At 38.8% G+C, this 23,052-nt stretch overlaps 1 protein-coding gene across 1 annotated transcript in view; it reads right to left on the bottom strand.

Annotated features, from left to right (window-relative positions):
• The window catches only part of ADAMTS5 (ADAM metallopeptidase with thrombospondin type 1 motif 5), a 48,756-nt gene extending 46,729 nt beyond the window's left edge, over positions 1–2,027 (bottom strand). Inside the window, exon 1 of the mRNA XM_063305456.1 lies at positions 560–2,027. Coding sequence (XP_063161526.1) covers positions 560–1,630 — 1,071 coding nt within the window. The 5' untranslated portion in view covers positions 1,631–2,027. The remainder of the gene's footprint in view (positions 1–559) is intronic.
• Between the last annotated feature and the right edge of the window lie 21,025 nt (positions 2,028–23,052).

The following is a 23,052-nucleotide window of genomic DNA, read 5'->3' as shown; positions in this document are numbered from 1 at the left end:
ATGTGCAGCACGTATATATCAGGATTTTGTGTCATTATAACCAAGTATTAGGCATGGCTATTCTATGCCACAGTCAAAGATCAATTTCCAGCTTACTTAGTAGTTCCTGACTAAACCTAACAAGAGGCATGTGGCTCGCAGCACCAGTTATGATACTGTTGTCATTTGCTCACCCTCCCAGTCCCTTATTGATGCTTCTGCAATCAGATGTCAAGGAAGCCCATAAACAAGGTACCTATGTAGTAGCCCAACATATTCCCAACATATAAGTGAAATACTTGTTGGAACTCTCAGAAGTAATTAAATGACATTTAAATTTCATTTAGGTTTTCCTTATTATTTCACTAGAGCAGCATATGTAAAGTGCTAGCATGAATAGAAAACAGAAGTTAAATAAAAATCTCAGTTACAGCGGCAACTCAGTGTTGACTTCATGAAGCTCAGGACAGAGCCACATGGAAAATCATCTGACACACCTGCTGTGAAACAGGGAAATGGTACTGAAAATGGAAATGAGTGTTCATGGACTCCCTCAGCTATGGCCTCTTCCCTAACCTACCTCACGGGTGAAAAGAACAGCCGCATCATAGTGCTCCTCGTGATCATCATCCAATTGATTGTGCTGGTGCTGCCACTTGCAGAAGTTTTTGAGTGTGGTGGCTGCATTCTTGGTGATCTCTAGGCCCCTTTCCTTGTCCCCCAGCACCACCACCTTCACAACCACCAGGCGGATGTGATTCTCAATGCTGGCATGTCCATAGAGTCGGGAAGCAATAGTGGCCAAGGTCAGCAAATAGTGATGGAGGCCTTTGCCATACTTTTTGGTCATGGAGTCATCAGCCACCAGGAGAAGTTCCACCTGCCTGGCCCTAGATATAGACCGTTTCCTTCTCTTCCTGTAGTCCACAGGAGGGACAATGGTGATAGGGGAATGTGCAATCCTGGCGGCCAGATCTATCTCAAGGTTCCCCTCCTGCCCTTGAATCAGTCTCTTTCGATCCAAAAGTGGAGTCCTGGAGGAACCATGAGTCTCACAGTTGGGGCGGGAAGGCAGTGTTTCAAAGCTGAAGTGATCCCTGAAGAACAGATGGAGTATCTGGACAGACACATCCCCATAGATCCGCTCCCTGAAGGCCTCTTCCTCTTCTGCCACAGCTTTACCCGGGAGCAAAGGCTTGATTGTGTAGCGGGCATGCTTTACCGCAAAATAGCCATCTAAGCCACCACAGAGATTGAAGACCGCCAGAGACTGGGCACTCCCATCCACCGTGCCCCGATAGTAGCAGTGACCCTTGCCCTGAAGAAGCTGCTCGGTGGTTCCAAGCAACGCATCCCTCTCCAGATCTAAAAGGAAGCGCTTCCCCTCCAGGTAGACGATGTAACCCACCTTGCCTCCTCCAGAGTAGGTCTGATCTATGCTCTCCACTACCTCGCTGGGTCGCTGCTCCCGGAGAAAGGGTTGGAGAATCCCAGCCGTCCCTGGAGCTGCTGCTGCTGCCGCCGCTTTGAATTGCTGCAAAGCTTTATCATAGGCAGGTGCTGAAGTTGCTGGGGAAACTCTGGCGGCGGTGGCAGCTTGTAAGCTTGCAACCAGCGGCAGCAGCAGCGAGCAAACAATCTTCAGTTGCATGGTGGTGAGCTCCGTGGCCGGTGATTCGATGGGCGGGCAGGGGACGGGGGCGCGGGCGCGGGGAGCGAACCTTTGCAAAGGCGGCGGCGGCGGCGGCGGCAATTGCTTCGGTTCTTCTCACTGGCTTTGCGGGAGAGAGGCGCCGCGCTTCCCGCCGCCCGCGGGCATGAGAGAAGTTGAAAGACTTCACACTTCGCAGCCAGCGAGTCATCCGACTGAGGAAGCCAGCGGCAATTCCAGCCACTCCGACCGAAGGACCCCCCTTGTTTCCTTTCTCCTCCTGTTTTATACTTGCTGTTATCCTTCTTCTATCGTTTGGCGGAAGGAAGGAGAGGGAGCGGGCGGGCAGAAAACAAGCCCTCGCTTGCCGGTAAGGGAGCGGGAGGGGAAGAGATGTCCCAGGTTAAATGGCAAGCCTCCTGTCTGAGTTTACGGGTGGCAGTTAGTCCCCGTCTGCCGAGGCGAACCAGAGGAGCCCGGCGAGCGCTGTGAAGATGAGAGGAGGTGGAACAATGCATTTATAGCGGAATGCCATCCTGCGATGGCAATTTCAATAATTCGTCATTGCAGGCTGCCTCTTAAAGGGAGAGCTTCGAAACATCCCCTCCCACGCTTCCTTCGGAAGGGGGAGGTGAGGGGTGGGGGGAAGAGGGGGCAGCGGGTCACGGAGGTAAGAGAGGAAGAAGAGAGGCGGGCAAGGAAAACCTGGAAGATGACATTTGAATAAGAAAGGGGAGAATTCCCAAGTTTCCCTGTGAATCGCTTCCAGCTGCAGCCTTTTCGGGAAAGGCTGCTATTTCTTAAACAGTCAGGCTGACTGGACACTCTCCTTTCCTTCAGCCCCCTCTTCCTTCCCGCCAGTTTCGACATTGCTCTTGTGGTGATCCAGGCGAGTGAGGTGGCAAGACAACGTTGTGGGTAGAGGAAAAGGACTGACTCTTACTCAAACTTTCTTAGCAGAAGTTTAGTAAGCAAAAAGTACCAGAAAAGAAAGATATTTTGGGGCTTTTTTGTAAACAGTAGCTGACTCTTCTGAAAAGAATATCCATTATGACAGCATCATCTTGCCTAAATGAGCCTTAGGCTTTGATGGAGAAACACCACCACCACCACCAGGATCTCATCTTTGTATAACAGAAGGAAAACTAATCTATCCAATCTTTCCTTTATCTCCTTAGCTTGACACTACAAGTTGTTCATCATGATCCCAAGACATCTGTCACAGTTTGGGAGGTCTGTGATTTCCTTGATTTCCAAAAGAACACCAAAAAATTAGGAAGATTTAACTCTTTTTGCAATGTTTTGATATATAAAGGCACACAATATATCTGGATTACAGTTTAATATTTATTTGAATTCATACCCTCTCCCCACCAAGGCAACTGCCCTGAGATATTCTTTCTTTATTGAGTTGTGTGCTGTTTCATCACCATGGTATGAAATCTCACAGGCTGCTTATAAGGCTGTATTGAAACCAGGGGTGATCAAAAATCAAGATGGCAATTCTGAATGTATGACGAAATCCCACCTTTTTTTGATGTGCGTCACATGTATGGCCCATGTAAAAAGAGGCAGGGCTTTGATCCATGATTGTCACAGTCATCCTAAGCACTCCATCTAGATTTGGACTAAGGAAAGATGAAAGAATGTTATAGACTCATGACTCATAAGTCATAAGTAAGCACAATCTGTGATACATAAAACTGGCTTTGATCATGAGGCAATTCAGCTAAGACATCAACCTTAGCTTCCAATTTACTACTCTCTAGAACTGTTGCTAATACAAACCAGTATCAGTTTTGTTTTTTAAAAAAAGGAGTTAGTTACCTTACCATAAGACCAGATTCTTACAGTCTTATGCATGCATGTCTATTCATCTGCAAGCCCCAATACATTCAGTATAACTTCTCTCAGGTGAAGTTGTGCATTGGACTCCACCCTGTATCTACCATCCCAGTACAAACCACAACGTGATGCAAGCGGAAAGTAGAAATGCAAGCAGCAAAACAAATAGTCAATGGGCAAGGGTGCCAAACTCCTGTGTGATAGTTCCTCCATATGAATCTATTACTAAAAGGCTCATACATAGTTCTGAACAAAAAGGATGGAATTCTTTCCTTTTTTTTTCTCCTTCTGGAGTCTTCCTATATTAGTTCCATGACTGAACAGGAGCAGGATACAGAGCATTTGGTCATGTGCAACAGCAGACTATGGTCTGAAGTTATGTGTATGAATCTGGAATCATTTGATATTGAGTAGATGCTGATGAAGCTAGGATGGGAGAGGAAGATCAAAATTCAAGAAAGTGATACAAGGTTATGTACACAAACATAATCATTTTTTTTTCCTTTCATAACTTCCCCTGATATTGTAATTCTAAAAAGGGACAATGATTTCCTAAAATTTCCAGATAATTTAGTCTGAAAAATTCCTAGGGATGCCTTCTGTATACTACTGAGACCCACCTTTATTGTGCTTAGCACTGTAGATTGCCTAAGTTTTATAATAGACTGCATGTAAGAGAACAAATTAAAATTAAATCCACGCACTATGGAGCATTGGTATATAGAAGAGTTTAGAACTGAAGTTCATCCTAATTTGGACAGGGCTGCACTTGTGCTGGAAGAGTAGTTCGCTTACTGGGAATATTCCTTCATCACTCAATTTTCAGGTAGTGGCTGTGACAAAGTATGCCTTTGAACAATTCTACTGAGTGTGCTAGCTATGACCTTTTCTAGACTGGTTGGACTTGATGACCTTATCCACACCTTGGATGCATCTCAGCTTGATTACTACAACATGTGCTACGTGGTCTTAAAAGACCAGAGCAAAACACAGAAGGCAAGGTAGCAATTTATGAGGGATAATACAAAAGACTGTGTTGAAATTTACATGTTTGCCAGATGCTTCCCAGACAGATTTACATTTTAGATATTGACCATCAAAATTCTAAACAGCTTGGAGCCTGATTGAGGGAATGCCTCTTTCATTATGAATCCTGCCCAGCTGTTAAGATAGTCAAGAGAGCCCTTTTAAAGAAGTGTTCAGTGTCACAGCCTGCAATGTCCATAACAAACCACAATGATATCAAAATGACAGCACATGCACAATGACATCATCATGTAAAAATGGCATTTACATACTCGCATCATGATGTCTGTTGTAAGGGCATAAGACATGGCATTTGCATGATGATGTGTTTGCACACAGGCCATCACTGCTGTACCTCCCACCTCCCTGAAACCTTTCCTCTTTTTGGCAAGTGGGAAAGGGTCTTCTGCATTGCTTCTGGGCTAAGGAATCCCATTTGCTAAGGAATGCTGCTGTCTCAGCATTGAGAAAATCAGTAAAGATGTTATGTAACATCTATAACTGTCATATCACTTTAATACTAATTTTAGCATTAATTGTAACTTGTGTTTTCACTTTTGAAATAATTTAACTTTTTATATTTTGATTTTGCTAACCTCATTAGGGTGGAAAGGCAGAAATAAATAAAATAAATGTTGAAATTTATATTCTTTCAACCCATTTAGTTAGATTTAACATAACAAATCACAAATAATCATAATAAAATTCCTTCTTCAATGTTTTGTCATTAGCTTCTTAATTCATAGCATTAGTTTGTTAACATAATTCACGTTATATTAATAAATCTTTGTTAGAAATCACCGGACTGACTTTTCCTAACTCAAAGGTTAAAAAATAAAAGGTTCCAAATCCTCAAGTATTTGAGATAGATATCAAAACACCAAAACAATCCTGCCTATTCTTAATCACTTTTTCTTTCTGTCACTCCTCCCTTCCCCCCCACCACCCCAATCTTTCTACATGTTACAACTATGTACTTATCTCTCTCTTAGGATTTTTTCCCATTCATTTTATGATATGGACTTGATCCACAAAAGTTTATTATGTAATGAAATAGATGGTCTTAAATATGCCACAAATTTATTATAGTTATTTTGTTTGTTTATGGAGTCAGCATTACTTCATTGGAATTTCATCTTCTTTTTATTGCCAAAGTCAGTTTTAGCCTGTTAGCAGAAGCAGGATACAGTGGAGCTGAATAAAGATGGTTAGTGTATTTTAATAAAGAAAAAGGGAAGAGCCAAGAAAAGGTATTACCTAGGAAGGTGTCAGGCCCAGCCCAAGAACAATGAAGTTCAGCCCATTCAAACTTTTTTATTTGCTCACACTGTATAGACAGAAGCTTGCCAGACTAAAGTTTCTCTACGTAACCTAAGGGGAAATAACCTTAGGTTAGGTAGAGTGGGAGAGCTCTAGAGAAGGGCTATTCTGAACCTCTTTGTTTTCCCACCATTGCCTCCCGGACTGTGCCTCCTCTTATCTTCTTCACCTCCTTGGAATGTGCTTCCTTCTTCCTGAGAGCCAGCAGCACTGCCGAAATCCCCCACAGAAGGGCCTTATGGCTTCATTTGCTCTGTGAGCCAGATTTTCAACTGTGTTCTAAAGAAGCTATGTCCTGAGGTCTAGGATTAGAACTAAACTTTGGATGACTATTGAGTTCTAGGGTCGGCTTAAAATTTATATATGCACTGAAGTTTCATATGCTTTTTAGAGAATTGGCCTGTGAATTGATTGGATTAATAAAATTGAAATTCATTGAAACTGAACAGAAATGAATTTATCTTTGCTTACACTATTTCATGCTTATAAAAAATAAGTAACTGATTGAGGGGCTCTGTTTTTGCAATGGCATTTGTGAAATAACATTCAGAAGAGCTCCGGGTGTGCTTTGCTATACATAAAAATACCTTATTTTCCAGTGAGAAATATGTCTACAAGAGAAATCAGTAATTAAAGAATAATTCACACCCATTGGCTTGGTTCACACATCTTGCTTAACCATAGACTGTTTACTTTTGGTTGAGTGAAATACATGAACAATGTATTAAAAATCTGGCTTAACTATTTATGTGAACACACTCTTGAATTAACTTTTTAGAAAAGCAGAACATGGATGCTACGGTATCTATATTTTGTTATCCCAGCTAAAAATTGTTAACTTTTCCTTTACTTTAGAACAAGTTTTACTTCTTTTCCATGAGAACACTGAAGGTTTAAAAGTATGATTTTGCTTTTCTTTATGATCAGTGATATCTTCCTGAAAGAGTGTAGCGTGGGAAGTAAAGGAAACGCCTTTGGCTTCAGTCTTGTGTTTTTGAAAGTGGCTTTTGTGTGTGTGTATATATGTGCATGTGTGTGTGAGAGGGAGAGAAAAGTATCAGATGTCAACAGGCTGAAAATCTGTATCAGTTTCACCTATTTCCTACAAACTAAGGAAAATAGCCAAACGCATCTAATGTTAATGTTGGGTTAGGAATAGTTTAACGGGTATATTGTTATATTCTGTAGGGGAAGCAGAATTCTGTGAGATACTGAGTGTGAAAAAATGCTGTTTAAAAATCCAGTCTTCTTCTGGTTTTTCAAAATTTTATGCTGTGAATATTCATAGTACTTGAAGATCAGTTGATAGTCCCTACAATAGGGATAGTAAAAAAAGAAGTTTCAATGTATCTTTTATTGGCAGTAAGTCTATGTGCCATACAGAGATTTGATGCCTTATATTAGCTTTAATACAAATGCTGAATTCACACAAATCACTGTGCAAAATAAATGGTAATTTTTGACCACTGAACCTAATATGCAGTGTGTTTAAAACACATGTTGGGTGGAGACCTCTGTCTAGAGGAAGTATCAGATGCTTATGGTCTCTTACCCCTTCTTTTCTATAAGCCACAGCAAGAATATCAAGGGAAGAATAAAATGTTAAATGCTTTCTTTCAAAAAGAAAGAAAGGGAAGGGGAATTCATGTTAAAAACCTACAGTATTTTAAAACAAGATATATGTTCTGTAGGACATGCATTCCAATTGTTGCTTTACAAAACTTCAGTTTGAAACCTTTTGAGTATAATGTCCTACCATAAGAACCAATGTTTATCTTTCTTCTGTCACTTAATAGCTGCCCCTGGAATGGTAACAGCACAGCTGTATGCAGGAAAGGGCAAATAGAATTTGAGCCAAGAGTATTTCAAGTATGTCCCTTTGAGCTACTATTCTTTTGAAGCGGTTTCAAAAATCTGAATAGCTAATGTTTTTTAGTGCCATGCTTAAGTTTGCCATAAAGAAAATAAGTGTTAAGCCTTAAAGGGAGGATTAAATTCACATATCATGCACAACTAACAGTTGTTGTGTTGTGTTTTGTTTGTTTAGTGCAATGTGTGAATTTAGCCTACCCATTATGGAATCATTTAAAACCAATTTATACAGCATATCTTTGTAGACTAAAGTGCAACATATAGATTTCTACCTGTACATGTGCAAAGGCATGTGCATATATACATATACAAATACATGGAGGATGGGTAGGATGGGTTTGTACTGATTCCATTCTCCCTTCCAAACTTTCTTGTACAAATCCTTCTTTTATGATCTTCTATATATTAAAATTTCTTATAAATGGTTGATATTGTTCCTGTTTTATGTCTCATAGGCATCCAATAATAGCATAAGCTGTGTACTATCCAGGAAAATGTATCCTGTGGATTTTTGCCTTAGTATTTGTTGCATTAACCTGAGAGGCTAATTGGAGACAAGTATGTTACCAAACCAGAGCACATCCTCAGAAGGATCCTATTCCTTGCACCCTAGATTGTCTGCATAGGAGGTCTTGGGCTAGGATAAGAGGGAAAGCAGCAGTTCCACACTGGAACACTTGAAGCTGATTTGGACTGCCCCAGCAGAGCTAATGAGGACAGGGAGGCAGCACCATGAAGATACATTCTCTACAAAGAATGAGACATATTCATCCCATGGAAAGCAGGATGTATGGATGATCCCTAGGTGTTTCTCCTAGTTTTATCCCCTCAGTCCTGGGGCTTGTTTATTTCTACATTTTCAAATTTTTCAACTCCTGCTCCTTCTGGAATTTTTCCTACATTTTCCCATCATTAAACTGTCTTGGTCCAACACTTCAGTAGGAAAGAATTTAACTTCCAAGAAAGGAAATGGTCCGATCAACACACTGTGTGGTGAGACTTTTTTGTTTGCAACTGAAACCTTACAACAGAGAAGTACTTTTTTCTCCTTCCTTTAAAAAGCTTGTGAGACCTTACTCAAAAGAGCAAAAAAGAAGGTATAGACTTTGCAGCCTCAGTAGGCAGTGAGTGAGCTGAAGATGACTTTTGTTGATGCTGTGGTTGCTCTCTTCCTCTCACTTGTCCTCACAGCTGATGATGCCCCACTCAGAGTTCACAGTAAGAGATGCTCTGCCCATGTCCTCAACAACAGTCTATAATTAGAATCACCATCTTTCTCTCCATCCCTCTCCATCTTCATCAGAGGCAGGGGTAAATATAACTGAGTTTTGGCAAAGGCAAAGTATAAGATAGAGTTCGTGAAAAATAAAATAAAAACCTAAACTTCGACATCCATTTGTCATCACAGCTGTAATTCTATTTTCTGAAAAAAATCATAGTCCATGGTAAGCACCTAATTTTTATTGTAGTAGCTGTCTGATGTCTACTGAATACATTTTATACTTTCCTTAATATTTGCCTGTTATTGCCATAATAGTATTGAAAAAAGGAGTATTCAATTCTTCTCTTAGGCATTTTAGTTTGTAAGAAGGATATGATAGCCACAAAATAGGGATGTTCCATGTAGCCAGATTGATATAATTTGAATGTTTCCTCAAGGATCAGGTGTTCCACTGAGCAGACTATTCCATTCCATGTCTCCATTTTAATGTACAAATCAGGGGAAACTTTGTGTATTCATGTATCTTTTCCAGCTCATTTCTTCCATTGTTCTGCACGCCTAATTTTCCCATCTAACCCAAAAACCCAGTCAAAAAAGAGAAAGAGAAATTATATGCTTTTGCCCCTGATGAATTGTCATTGAACAGTTTCAAAGACCAAATGCAGCAGTTATTCTCAAAGACATTACTGTGTAAGTCAATTTTAAGATCGATTAAGGGATTATAAATTGTTTTGTAGATTCCTGCAAGAAGTTAGTAAATCTGTTTGGCTGGATCAAGTAAATCACTCTTCAAACACTTCCTAGCACATTTCACTGGACCGGTGAGTGAGATACAACTGAAAACAGTATGAGACAAGCTCACAAATTGCACCATAGTCTTATAGTTTAATTAATTAATTCATTCATAACAGAGTTTGTGACTAATCTAGACAATAATTCATTCATGTATATATAAGTGATTAACAAATTGCTCTGGGGATATAATAATTTTCACAAAGGCCACCTTATTATGAAATGCTAAGAATGCCAGTTTGGAAGAAATACGTAACAGTTGTAGGTTTGCAGAACCAAGAACTAATGGGATTATTAATTTGAATACAGCCTTAGAACAAATGTTGTAACTGGCACAGATTTCAATGAAAACCAGAGCCCCACTGTCATGAGTAAGGATGGCGAGCAGGGGGCTCCCATCCGGCTGTAAAGCGCATGTGTAGTACTGAGGAATTAAGCAGCCATTCAAAGAGACACAGAACAGGCCCGCCTTAGCCTTTGGGATTTATATGTCTGGGTTTTTCCCACGCTTCTTCAGTTTGTTAGGATTTTCTGTTTATGTAGCAGTAATAAACATTAGAGAACTACTCCTCGTCTTAGCGTGTGTCTCACTGTTAGGACACCCACAATCAATATAAATACAACTAAGTAAATGAGAGTCATTATGGAAAGGTCTATAACATTTAATTTGTGATGTAAAATCATTGTTCGTGTTTCTTTCCTGGATGTTACAATGGGAGGCAAAAGAGCATGTATTGTATCTTCCCATGCTCAGGAGGTGGCGATCCATCTGTACCTTACCACAAATAAATTGGAAAAAGAGTCAATGAACGATATCACCACTGTAATTTGTGGTGCCAGTCAGTCATGATATGTCCTATTTTGCTGCCTTAGGAATTTAAAGGACATACCATTTGATCCAGCATTTGTGAAGATTGGTAATAGACATTTGAAGTATCTTCAACAAGCATCATGCACATACACATTCCAGAATAGCATCTGAAAAAATTAAGAGCACCAAACTGGCATAAATTAAAATTGGGTCAACAGAAGATGCTAGGAAAACATTCACTTTTCTTTTGTAAATTGTGATGCAACTGGTAGAATGAAGAATAAGAATACACATTGGCCTTTCTCCTTTTTAATGTGTGCTTCACAATATGTGTTGGTAGCTAAACGTGGTGTGGTATATATTTCTTCCTAGTGTTTTTCCCGCAGGTGCAGGGTCTACTTTTTTGGATCAACCGAATGTTGAGTCATTGGTTGAGACAGGAATTAACTGACTGGCTTGATGTTGTGGGCTGAGAGAGAGTGACTGGCCCCAAGTCACCCAGCTGGCTTTCATGCCTAAGGCAGGACTAGAACCCACAGTCTCCTGGTTTCCAGCCTGGAGCCTTAACCATTACACCAAACTGGGTCTCGTGGTGTGGGATATATGTGCAGCATATAACCTTTTATCACTTAGAAACACCTTTCTCACCAAATGTGACGTATAATATGGGGCAGGCAAGATTCTGGAACAAAGTGAAGCCAAGTCAGGAGACACTGCAAAAGCCACATACAGTTGGCAGATTAACAGAAATAACTATGAACATCTCCCATGTATTTGTTCTGATCAACCCCAGTGAAATCTGTTATTATTTTTGAAATGTGTTGCTCCTACCACAGGAAAAATAGCATTGTGTGAAAGCATTTGGTGGAGCTATGGGTGTTTTGTTTAGCTCAAATGGCTGAAATGTCTTTCATTTGCCAACTTGGGTGTTCACACTTTGCTGGGTTGCAGAGCAATCAAGAGAAAACTATAGACCACAGGATTTATACTGTAGTTAGCGTTATAAACATTTACCAGAACTGCATTTTCCATAAGAAAATCAAGCCTTTGGCACTCTCTCATGTGGAGTTCTCTAGGATCCACCCCACTGATGGAGAATTCCAAAATGGTGGTTTTGAAAATAAATTTCCAGATTTAGCCACATCTGAAGAATCCACAAAATACTTCTTTGAAGGCTAGGATTAACACCTTTCCCACACTGAACAACAAAAGCAGTATTTATATACAGTGGTATATATGTCATTCCTTTCCCATTTCGTTTGCTAATACTAAAAAAAATGTAAATTGTTTTTCAGGGCTGCTGTTTAGAATTTTATCTGAGCCTGAGAGTAATCTAAAAGTACAAACTACATACTAGGGGGTGGAAGATTCCAATTAAGCATACTTTGATGTACATACTTTCCACCTAGAAAATCTCAGACATTCTCATACATTAAATAAACAAACAAACCTTGGTAGGGGAATAATGTTGGCTAGTATAGATTTTAGTTTCCTTTGGGACATTATGTTCTGTTTCACAATGCACCTCTAATACCTAAATTTAGTATCTATTAATATCATATTACTTAGTATGCCAACAAAGAGACTTTTTATTAAGGCATTGCTGCTTTAAAAAATATCTCAGGAAGTGGTCCAGTGGAGTTGTTCAATTGTAAATTATAGCCACACTGATAAACTACCTTTAATATTTGACTAAATGAGTTCCAAAGAATGCTGTAAGTCCAAAGCTGCCACACTGTTTGAATGGAGCATGTCATTTAAAACAACTGGTATGCAATTTTGGGAATTGTTATGGATTTGGTGCTCACTGTATAGATCTAGGTGAGATCTGTGGATATAAGTGCTTTTTATAAGTTAGCTGGCTCATTAGTGTAGCTGCCTCTAAAAAATACTGGCTTGAGCTCAATGACACACGCCATGGTTACATTTAGGTTTCATGCACTCTGTGTTTGTGGGACTGCCTTTAAAATAATATCCAAAAACTACAATTTATGCAAAATACAGCAACAAAAACAGTTTGATGATCTAGGTATGTGGATTGTTCAGATTTTCATCACCAATACTCCTTTGTAGGCTCAATGTAAGATTGTATTGTTAGTAAATGTTTGTCTCATGTTTTTTTAAAATCTTTTTTTAATTTAAAAAATTACTTTTTTTCCCCCAGAAAATGAGCAGCATTAAAAAAAAAAAGTTTAGTACTGTTGTACTTTCTTGTACAATGTCAAGATGTACTTGATGTACTTTCCAACAGCAAACAAACAGTTCTCATAAAATGTCAATAATAAGTTGTGTTTATGGAATGTTGTTATTGGTTCTTTGGCTCTCATGCTCCATCACATATATTTTAGTGCTTTGGACTCAGATACTGTGGTCAGCCACCTCCCTGTTTACATGCATTTCCCTTTCCTCCTACCCCTGATTTCGTTAGCTGTTTGTATATCATAATACTCTTTCTTTATTTTTTTTTCCCCCCCTCCGGAAAGTTGTTCTGGGGTTCATTTATCTGAGCACTGTTTTGTTTGCTCATGAAGGCACAGACAGGCTTCAGAAGAAATAAGTGTATAATGGGGTATCTTGCTAACATTTCTATATATTTAGTTAATACTTTTGCAATGCTATGGATCCCTATGGTTACATTTTATGAGTACTCCACCTAGCATGAACAGATGTTTCAGTTTGGGGCGAGGCATTCTAGGGGCTGGGGACATGCCCCCAAACCAGGAAGATGTCCTGGCTTCCAGGACCCAACTTAGCGTTCAGCTACACCAGTGCAAGCAGTAACTTGTGAAACAATTTCCATGTTTGCCATTTCTTTGCCTGCATGATTACTTGAGTAGGTCTGCCATATCTGGCCTGTAGAAACCCAAATGACCACAATACCTCAACAAGGAATTAGAGTTTAGAAATACCACTATCCATCTAATATTTGTCCAGACTTTTGTGGTCCAGTTATGATAGCCCTAGCTTGAGTACTAAGCATCAGATGGACTGGGCAGCAGCAGCAGCACTGCAGAAAGCAATATTTAGAGAATGATATTAGGTTATCACACTGCTTCATTTTGCCTGGGTTTTCTTTCATTCATAAAGATATGTATTAATTCCTCACTGAATGGGAGATGAAGACAGAAGAGAAAATGTACTTCATTCTCCATGCTCAGATTAATAACATCTATTTGTCATTAGTTATTTCTTAACTTGGTGTGACTCGGTGAAAATCATTTTTCACACAATGAAAGAGCACAATGGAGAGGGATCAGAAAGCATTTGGAGTGGTGAAAGTTGCTTTGTTACAGAAGAAGCCCTTCTAGACAGTAGCTTCCAGTTGCCCTCTCTTCCTGCTGCTGCTGCTGCTACTGCTGTGGCAATTTTTTGTCTGAAACTCTTGGGAAATTCAGCTATGGATTAATATTAATAAATGTTTAATTATACAAAAATAGTGTACCTCATTTTTTATTCTTGGAAATCTGCAGCCATTTTTCTTTTTTGTTCCATCAGTGCTGGGTATTAATGTAGGACTGAAACAACTGACTATGTACAGCCTATGTGGTTGATCTCCTTATGCTTAAAGGCAGGATTATCTATTTCAATATTTAGTCTCCAATTTTTGTTTAACTCAGTCTTAGACTAGAAATTACAAGAACTACAATGGAAGCATCTTTCTACAGTCCAGTTTTTTTTAAAAAAAATTGTAGTAGATTCTATTTCTATTTTGATTCAGATCTTCCCCTATATATTCAGCACATAGATACCCCAAGGACAGCTTTCAGTGCTGTCCTGCTCTAATAAAGCAGTCATAAAATCAAACAGGGACACATAAGATTGAACTGTACATAACTTGCCTAGTTCCAAAGGCTTAAGATGTTTAAATGCCTGAAATCTTTTTAATGTATTTTCTCAGACATTTAAATCAGCTTTATGATTGAGGTAATCATAACAAATCTAGGTTCCACCAGGAAAGCTCATTTGAAACCTAATACAGTGTCTTCTGATCTGGAATAAGCCTCTTAGAGAGATTTGTTCCGCAGAGGGCAACTACAATCAAAAGACGACTCTCCAAAGTCATTCCCTATGTTCGAAGGCAGGAATATATAGACTTTGATAATTACCACAACAATTAAATGTTGCTCTATCATACAGTATGAATGGGATGAGTTATATGTAAGTTGGGGTAGGGGTCTTTTAAAACTGTAATATGCTTGAGGCTTTTTATTCCCATTTTCATCTGCTTCCCAGCTCAAAATGTCAGGACACTACACTATCATTTTCAGCAATTATGGTTGGAGGTGAGTCTGAAGTCCTCAAAAAAGTAACTTGGGGCCACAAGTTGCTCACCCATGAAAGAATACCAGGAGATTCAACCTGACTGGTGGCAGCCACCTATAATAATCGTTTACTTGAACATTATTGGAAGAAGTGTCTGCCAGTAAAATTTACATTATTTCCCCCTCAGCTTGTATCACTTTCTTGTATTCCTGCATGAAACTATGAAATAGCAAGTCTTGGCAGCTATTTTTTAAATGCTGTTTCACATTTAACAGTTTCCTAGATGGAACTCTTGGAATGTAGCTCAGTAGGCTTTTAGCCCGTAGTTTTTCATTCCGACCATTCATTACTCTTCCAGTGATACTTTTTTTTTTCCTCAGTTCAGAGATGAACTCAATTGGATTCACCCTCAGATGTGTAACTGGGATATGATACCTCATGTACTAATCCAACTTAAACAGCACTTGTAATACTTGAATTTAAAGCCATGCTTTTGTTTATTATTTTATTAAAATTTGAGTTTTCTAATATATTTTAAATAAAAATTTGGGAGATACAGGCACATAAATCTTGCAGGAGTAGTAGTTAAGGAAGCAGGTTTTGCAACAATCATTCTCTCTGTCTAAAAAATAAATAAATCTTTACTAAAATATTTTTTTTTTCATTAGTGATTGTTGAAAAAAAATGTACTCACTAATCTCAGTAAGGTTTTAACCCTTAACCTTAAATGGAGAGATAACATTTAACCTTAAAAGGAAAGAATCAGGCTAGGTAATCTAAATTCCAACTCATGTGGAAGCCCTCACTGGTATGTAGGGTCTCCTTACCACAGACAGTCCTGTTCTATCCATGAAGCTTCCCTCTTCAGTGACACAACCAACATGACTTAGAGTGGGAAGATTTTGCTCATACAGCATTACATGTCTAATCTACTCAATAGCGCTGTAGAAGTTACCAATGTCTGATAAGTGTGCTGGAGGAAGTAAAAGAAGAAAGCGAGAGAGTGGGAGAAAATGAACATGGAAAAAGCATCAGGAGCTGGGCTGGAAAATCCAAGAACTGTAGAATTGCCAAGTATATGTTTTTTTTTCTGGCAGCAGGGAAAGAGAGAATGCATACCTTCTCAGATGTAAGTCCAACTGAGTTCAGCGGTGCACTGGTGCTCCAAGCTAAGTATAGAATTGCAGCCCTCACTGTTGATACAATAATTAGATATTTTAATCACAGTAAGCCTTACTGATTTCACTGAGACTTACTCCTGACTAGATGTCTGTCCAGAATGTAAACTCAACGCAAGAAATAACCTGTTCGGATAACTGGTATATATGAAGCTCACAAATGGCTTTCGCTGGACAGGAAGTCCAAGTTTATATTTTACCATATAAAATTCTACACTAAACTCTTAATTGGAAGAAGGATGGGTTAAATGAAATGAGGAACATTTGCTAGCTCTGGAATGTAATAAATAAAGTTGGCAGATTTGAGAATATTATGAAGTCGTGGAAAATTGTTACTTATCTATTGCTGCCATATTTATACAGCCTGGAGAGAAGTTGTTCATGTTTTTGTTCATATGCTAACATGATTGGCTTGACATGTTAAAGAGGACCATTTATTCTTCTAAACTAGGACTTCCTACCTCATGTTCTTCTCTTATTGAACTAATGATTTCAAATGTGATTCATATGTAGTAGAAAGATTGAAAAACAATCATGCCTTTTTTATATAAAAAAGACAAATTGGAAAAGCAAATCCAGGTGTATTTGCTGTATAAAAGGTTTTATTTTTCATAAGGTCAGAGATCTCTTTTATAAAGTTCTAGAATACTATTTTTTTAGAAATCCCCCAAGTTCAATAATTGGACCTAGTCCAAGGGCCACTGGCATGTTTCACATGAAAAGCCCTTGGATCAAACATCACATATGCACACACACACACACACACACACACTTCTAATATATAAGTTGTATATGTTTTTTTTGCTTTGCCAGAAAATACATTTTGATTTTAAAATCAGCATTCCTATACAATTTGAGATTTTGCTGAAAACTGAAGTGTGATTAGTGCTTCCGTTTTTCCACTTGGGTATCAGCATGAGGGGACTTGGCCAAGCCAAAACTTAAGGAGCTCACCTAAAATTCTCTTGAATGATATTTCCCCAAAGAAATGAGCTTCATAGTAATAGCTGAAAGATTGTGTCAGCTTCTCTTCATCAGCTTTTCCATATGCTCAGAACTAAACATGCCATTTCAATATGCGCAGCTTCATATTTCAAAGACGATGGAAGCAAGCTGGTTTTGCAACTACCACTTTGTCACCCTCATCCATACATTTCTGCCCAGTAGCAGGGCAAATGAAACTATTTGTCTGTTTCATGGTTGCTAAATGTATATACTGTATCTACAGATGGCATAGATTTACTAGATATATACTTGGCTTGGGACCAAACAATACATACTGAGAAATGTGGAGTGGTGCAGTTTTGGTAGAACTGTAGCACTGCAGAACACATATATAGGATAGCCAGGAGAAAAGTTTTTCACAGGAAAGCAATCACATGGACAAAATTGTGTACAATGGAAGACATATCTTAGTATGACCTGCTCTGAGCCTTGGGGTTGGATGAGAAAAAAAATTAAAAAATAATATATAAACTTGTGATAAATTATAAGGATGTTTCAGAGAATTTGGCCAATATTTGGCATATAGGATAGGCCTTTGGCCTTTTCTCAAAACCTTTTGTTGGCTAAGAAACGAGTGATTTAAAAATGTAACAATAATATGTGTATGAATAACTGGGTCTTACACATTAAATTTGAGAGCCAGTTTGGGGTAGTGGTTCAAGGCATCAAGCTAGAAACTGGGAATTCTAGTCCTGCCTTGCATATGAAGCCAGCTGGGTGACTTTGGGCCAGTCATTCTCTCTCAGCCCTAGGAAAGAGGCAATGGCAAGCCACTTCTGAAAAACCTTGCCAAGAAAACTGCAGGAGTCAGGACTGACCTGATGGCACAAAAATCAAGTAACACATTACATTTGGCCAGTTTCTACTTGAATATATATATATATATATTATCACAATCCAATATCTGGTTGCCCCCAAATCAGTCCCATTCCATCTACTAGGACTTATTCCAGAGACATGTTCAAATATATAAGCAATCCTTAGTAGCAGCCCCTGCCCTTTGTATACTGTATATCTTTCCCCTGAGACCCAGCAGACCCCTAACTCCTAGCCTTCTGAAAAACCTTCAAGACCTAGCTTTTCTCACAAGCACTGGGGTAGTGTGTTGACTGGAGCCCAGGAAAGTTTTTGTGGTTGTGTGCAGATGTGTTGTGTTTGGAGATACCAGAAGTTTCTGAATTTTTTTATCCTTTCTATTCTTTTTATTCTTATCTGTGATCTGCCCAGGGTTATGTTGCATAAAATGTGTGGCCATATAAATTGTTTAAATAAAAATAAATAAGCAAGAAATAAAATAAAACCCACAAATTTTATAACGTCTTAAAGCCTAACAAATTTAGAAGAGTTTAAGATGGATTTCATGGTTGGGGATGCCTTCAACATTTTGGAGGGAAGAAAGGGCCCCAGATCAGGTGTGTGGAAGGAAGCCTAACAGGTTGGACATCATATATATGGACAGAACTGGGATTGCCATTTTCTCCTGTATCTTTTATAAGATTTTATTTATTATTATTAATTTATTATTCACATTTCTATCACCGCCCATCTCCCCCCTAAAAGATGTTCAAGATGCTTGAATATCTATTTTTTAAAAGCGTTTTTATATCAACTATAGAGTTTACATAATTTCTGTTGGGATATTTCCTGACTCAAAATAGGGTTTTGTACTGTGAGGTTTGAGCCAGCTTCTGACTCCGAAAACAAAACTCATCTAGAGTCAGAAGGAAAAAACGAACTTATCAGGAGGGACTTGGAGAAGCTGAACCAGGAAGTGACTCAGCAGAGCGGGAGAATTTGCAAACATGGATTGGACAAACTCTTGAGGGGGATTCGAATCCTCCAATCAGTGTGCGAGACCAGAGAGATGAGAAGCGCATGAATCAGAAGGCAGCTCGATTGGCTGCAGAAGAGAAAAGGTGCGGAAAGGAACGCATTAAAAGGCAAGTGCTCTTTGCCGGAGACAACCAATCCTCCAAGCTCACAGCAACTGCGGACAACTTACCAGTATCAGAAGCCTTGCCTGTAGCCAGCGTGGAACCAGCGCCAGTGTCTTCTGCCACCACGGACCAGCCTGCTGCACAAGCCGCTCCAGTCAAGCCTCCCCCTGCCGTTCCTGCAGAGCACAGTCTCGCATCCAGCTCCAAGCCTCGTTGTATTGCTCCAGCGCACTTCAGGTATGCTCCAGATTCAGGCCTTGCCTAGACTCTCCAGTCCAGTCCAGCCTTGCTTCCAGACCTCAGCCTTGCATAGACTCTCCAGTCCAGTCCAGCCTTGCTTTCAGATCTCAGCCTCACCTAGACTCTCCATTCCAGCCCAGCTTAGCCTCCAGAGCCAAGCCTTGCCCAGAGGTTCCAGTCCAGTCTTTTCTAGCCTCCATGTGTTAGCCCGGTCCTATCTGCGTGCCAACTCACAGAACCTTGCCTCCAGCTTCTGCCTTGCCATGCACTGTAGCTTCACCAAGTCAGCTTTGATCAGAGAGTTAGCTGAATTCTGCCTTGCTGTTTGCCTCAGTCTGATCCTGCAGCCTTGCCTGTTCATCCGTCATTGCCTGGGTGGTCTTGATTGCTTTGCTTTATTTATTCATCAGGACTTTACTGTTATAAATAGTTGTTTTACATAAAGAATTTGATAATAATTCTGTCTGGCCGCCTCATAGTCTGAACAGGACACGAACCATGTGTAATGACTGTATTACTCAGGATGCCATCAATTTTGATTCATACGTGCTTATAGCAGAAACTGCTTTAATGGAGTGTAGCTACAGAACAGTGAAAAAATTGCGAATGAAAGTTCCTGCATTTTCCCCAAGTTAAACAGCCCAATGAATTCAAACCCCCTCCCTTTCTCAGGCATGCAGTTTTCCTCTTCGTGCCAGTCAGTTCAGCTTCACGCAGATGTCTTCAATGGCCTGGCAGCTTGACCTTGGATACCAGAGACAGTCCAAACAAGATGCTTTCACACACCTGGCATGTTCCCCCTCCCAATTCTGCTAACCTGCAAGTCCCAACACATGTTAACTCCATTCATGCATGCGAGTCCAATCAGATGTTCTGGGGATGTTTGATCAGGGAGCATCACACCATGTGTTTTCAGATTCTGTTTGGATGATTTTGAATGATTACAGATTTTTTTTAAAGTGCTACGCATTCTTTTGGGGGGGAGCGTGTATTTTAACTACTGCACACTAGCATACCTAAAATACGTTAATATACAGGAAAAGTAACTACAATCACTATTCCTCAATTTCACCTAGCAATTTATTTCAGTGTTGCAAATGTAGACAAAAAATAAACCTGAAAAAAAAATAGTTCAATCTTATGAATTGCAAATATTCAAAATTCAGTTTTAATATCTGTCTACAGGACAATGTGCATAGTTATGCAAGAAATAAGTAAAACTGTATGTAAAATCAATCATAAAATGTATTTCCTCAAGAAAATGTTTATTTCTTTGAGGAAAGCCTGAGCTCACACTTCTAATATTAAATCATTGTGATGAATTTTTAGAAGTTGGACAAGAAGTTGTTAGTTGCTAATTTCCTTGGTATTTCCCCACAGGCCAGTCAGATGCTTAGATATATCATGCACACAGGGAGCAATGCATGAACCTACTGAATTGCTAAGTTCTTGAGCTAGTTGCATCTCGGTGAAAATGTAGTCTTCAAGCCCCAGATACCATTTTTTAAAAATCAGCACTGATTGTTTTCCTTTGTTAGTATGCTTTGCAGATATCCCTGTCATGTGTGTTCTTTGCTGTGGGGACTAAATAAAATAAATATATAATATTGTGCCATATCAAGCTGATAACAACTTTTAAGGAACCAAGATGGCACAAATACAGTAATTAGCCACTCTATCCACCCTCATAGCCTCAACTGAAATCAAGTATGCACTGCTGTTTTTTTTAAGTAACAGCAAATATTAAGATTAGAGTCATATGTGTATCACATCTAAATTGGTCAAGAATGTTGCTCAGAGTCTCTGTATTTTTTCAAAATTTCTGCTCTCAGGTAAAGGCTTCTTCAGAATCCACCTCTTTCATCAAAATGATGATAGTAGCACAGTGCCATTGTGATGCTTGCACCTTTTTTTTATGTGTTTGTGTCACACACATACACTTGACCTCCCATGCAGACACTTTTGTAATTTAATGATTGGCTTCTCTTTGACTTTTAGAATAGTTATTTTCTTTCTTTCCTTCTTTTTTAATGCAGAATAGATTCAGGGACATAGAAGAATACAAGATTCAACCAATAAGTGACTTAACAAGAAACATATTTTCTATGAAACTTAGAAATAAACAAAACATTTCTGACTTATCAGATATATCTCCTGTGTCCAATTATTTATTTAGCTGCTTTTTATTGTCAGAGAAGCTAATTACTGTATATATACATATAGTTAAGTTTCCTTCCATCTTGTGCAGTCTTTATGCTAACTCCTATTTTAAATGTTTTTAATTTAATTATTGCATGACTATTCTTTTAAAGATATTGGTTTAATATTGCCAGTAATTTTTGTAAATAAAAGAAATAGCAATATGTTACCGTATCAACATGCATATATATTTTGTCTGTTACTCATGCATGCTAGCTGGCTAGGTAGCTTTTGTGTAATTATGAACTTTTAACAACTTTCCAAATATGCTCTGGATAAAGTGCAGACTTCTGGCAGAATGGAAAAAATGTGCTTTGTTTTCACCTGCTCTTCTTAATATGCACTGCTAGAAGCATAAGACATTCGATATAGTGTCAAAGGAATGCCTTCCTTTCCAAAGAAACAAAGCCTTTACTTTCAGATGCTTGCAATCTATTCCTAAAAAGAGACAGTTATATGGTGATCTGTGATGTCTGCAATTGAAATAACCTAGTTAACACATGTGTTATTCCTTTTATATACCTGTGTCAGTATGTATTTGTATTTCCATTGAGTTTAAGATTCCTTTTTGAAAACTGCTGTGTATTCTCACTTTGAAGTGAAGGTGATAGAAATCATGCAACTTCCCTATTCCATAATTAAAACAATGTTTCATAATTAAGCTTTAAGAATTCTTCCAAAATTCTATTCAGACTCTCTGTACCAGTGTTGGAACAAACTGATCTGGCTTCTAACCCCTGCCAAAACACTTAACTCTCTGTATTAGCTCATAATTCACATGAAGTGAACTTGTGATCTCAGTATAACTCATTCAGCTCAACCTCCATTTATTGTGCACTGCACAATTTTAGTATCTTTGTTATGGTAATGTAATCATAGACTCAATAAAAAGCAAGATGCATAATGAAACCTTGCTATACACTGCACATTATATGCATCCATTGAGTTCATGTTGAAAATTAGCAACTTCAGTAGTATTAATTGGATTTAATTTTGATGTAAGGCAGTCATTCATATTTCAAATATTGTAGATTGGAGAGTTTGTGATGGCAACCAAGAGACATCAAGCACATCTTATTTACTACCATCTTTTTCTCATCAAAGAAAGAAAATGTACATGAGATTTGTCAAAGGAACAAGCAAGCCTCTTCACTTCAGCATCTTACATCCCATCAATCACTGTCTTGAAATTCTGCCAAACCTTCACTTTGTCCAGGCTGGATGCCACCTTGATGGGACATTACAAAAATACACTCCTATGTCAGTATACATGTGTTTATAAGGATGAGTCAACAGAGTCCTTAAGCCATATATTCCTTCATTGCTGTCTCTCCCTAACCTAGATCTCTTTTTATTTACATTATTTAGAAGAAATTCACTGGTGGAAAGCTTGATTTCTATCTGCTTATTCTCCTGTCTGACCATTGGTCAGATACATCCTTCCAGGTTGCCAAATTCTGTAGGTTTCTGGGCAAAATGATTTGCCATTCCTGTCACCTATGATTTTGTTTTACTTCCAACTTCAATATGAGGGCCAAGATTCCTAATATTCCCTAATGATGGTTCCTCAAGTACTAACTATGTTCAAGCCTGCTTGGCTCTTGAATACAAACAAGACTGGCAAATGCTGCTACAGCTGAGGTGTTTCTGCCTATATTTACTACATTTCATTATACAATGGATAAATTTTAAATTTTATTTAATCAACCATA

The sequence above is a fragment of the Candoia aspera genome, chromosome 5 (genome assembly GCF_035149785.1).
Source record: "Candoia aspera isolate rCanAsp1 chromosome 5, rCanAsp1.hap2, whole genome shotgun sequence".
NCBI classification, from domain to species: Eukaryota; Metazoa; Chordata; class Lepidosauria; order Squamata; family Boidae; genus Candoia; species Candoia aspera.
This window is presented reverse-complemented; position numbering and strand designations above follow the sequence as displayed.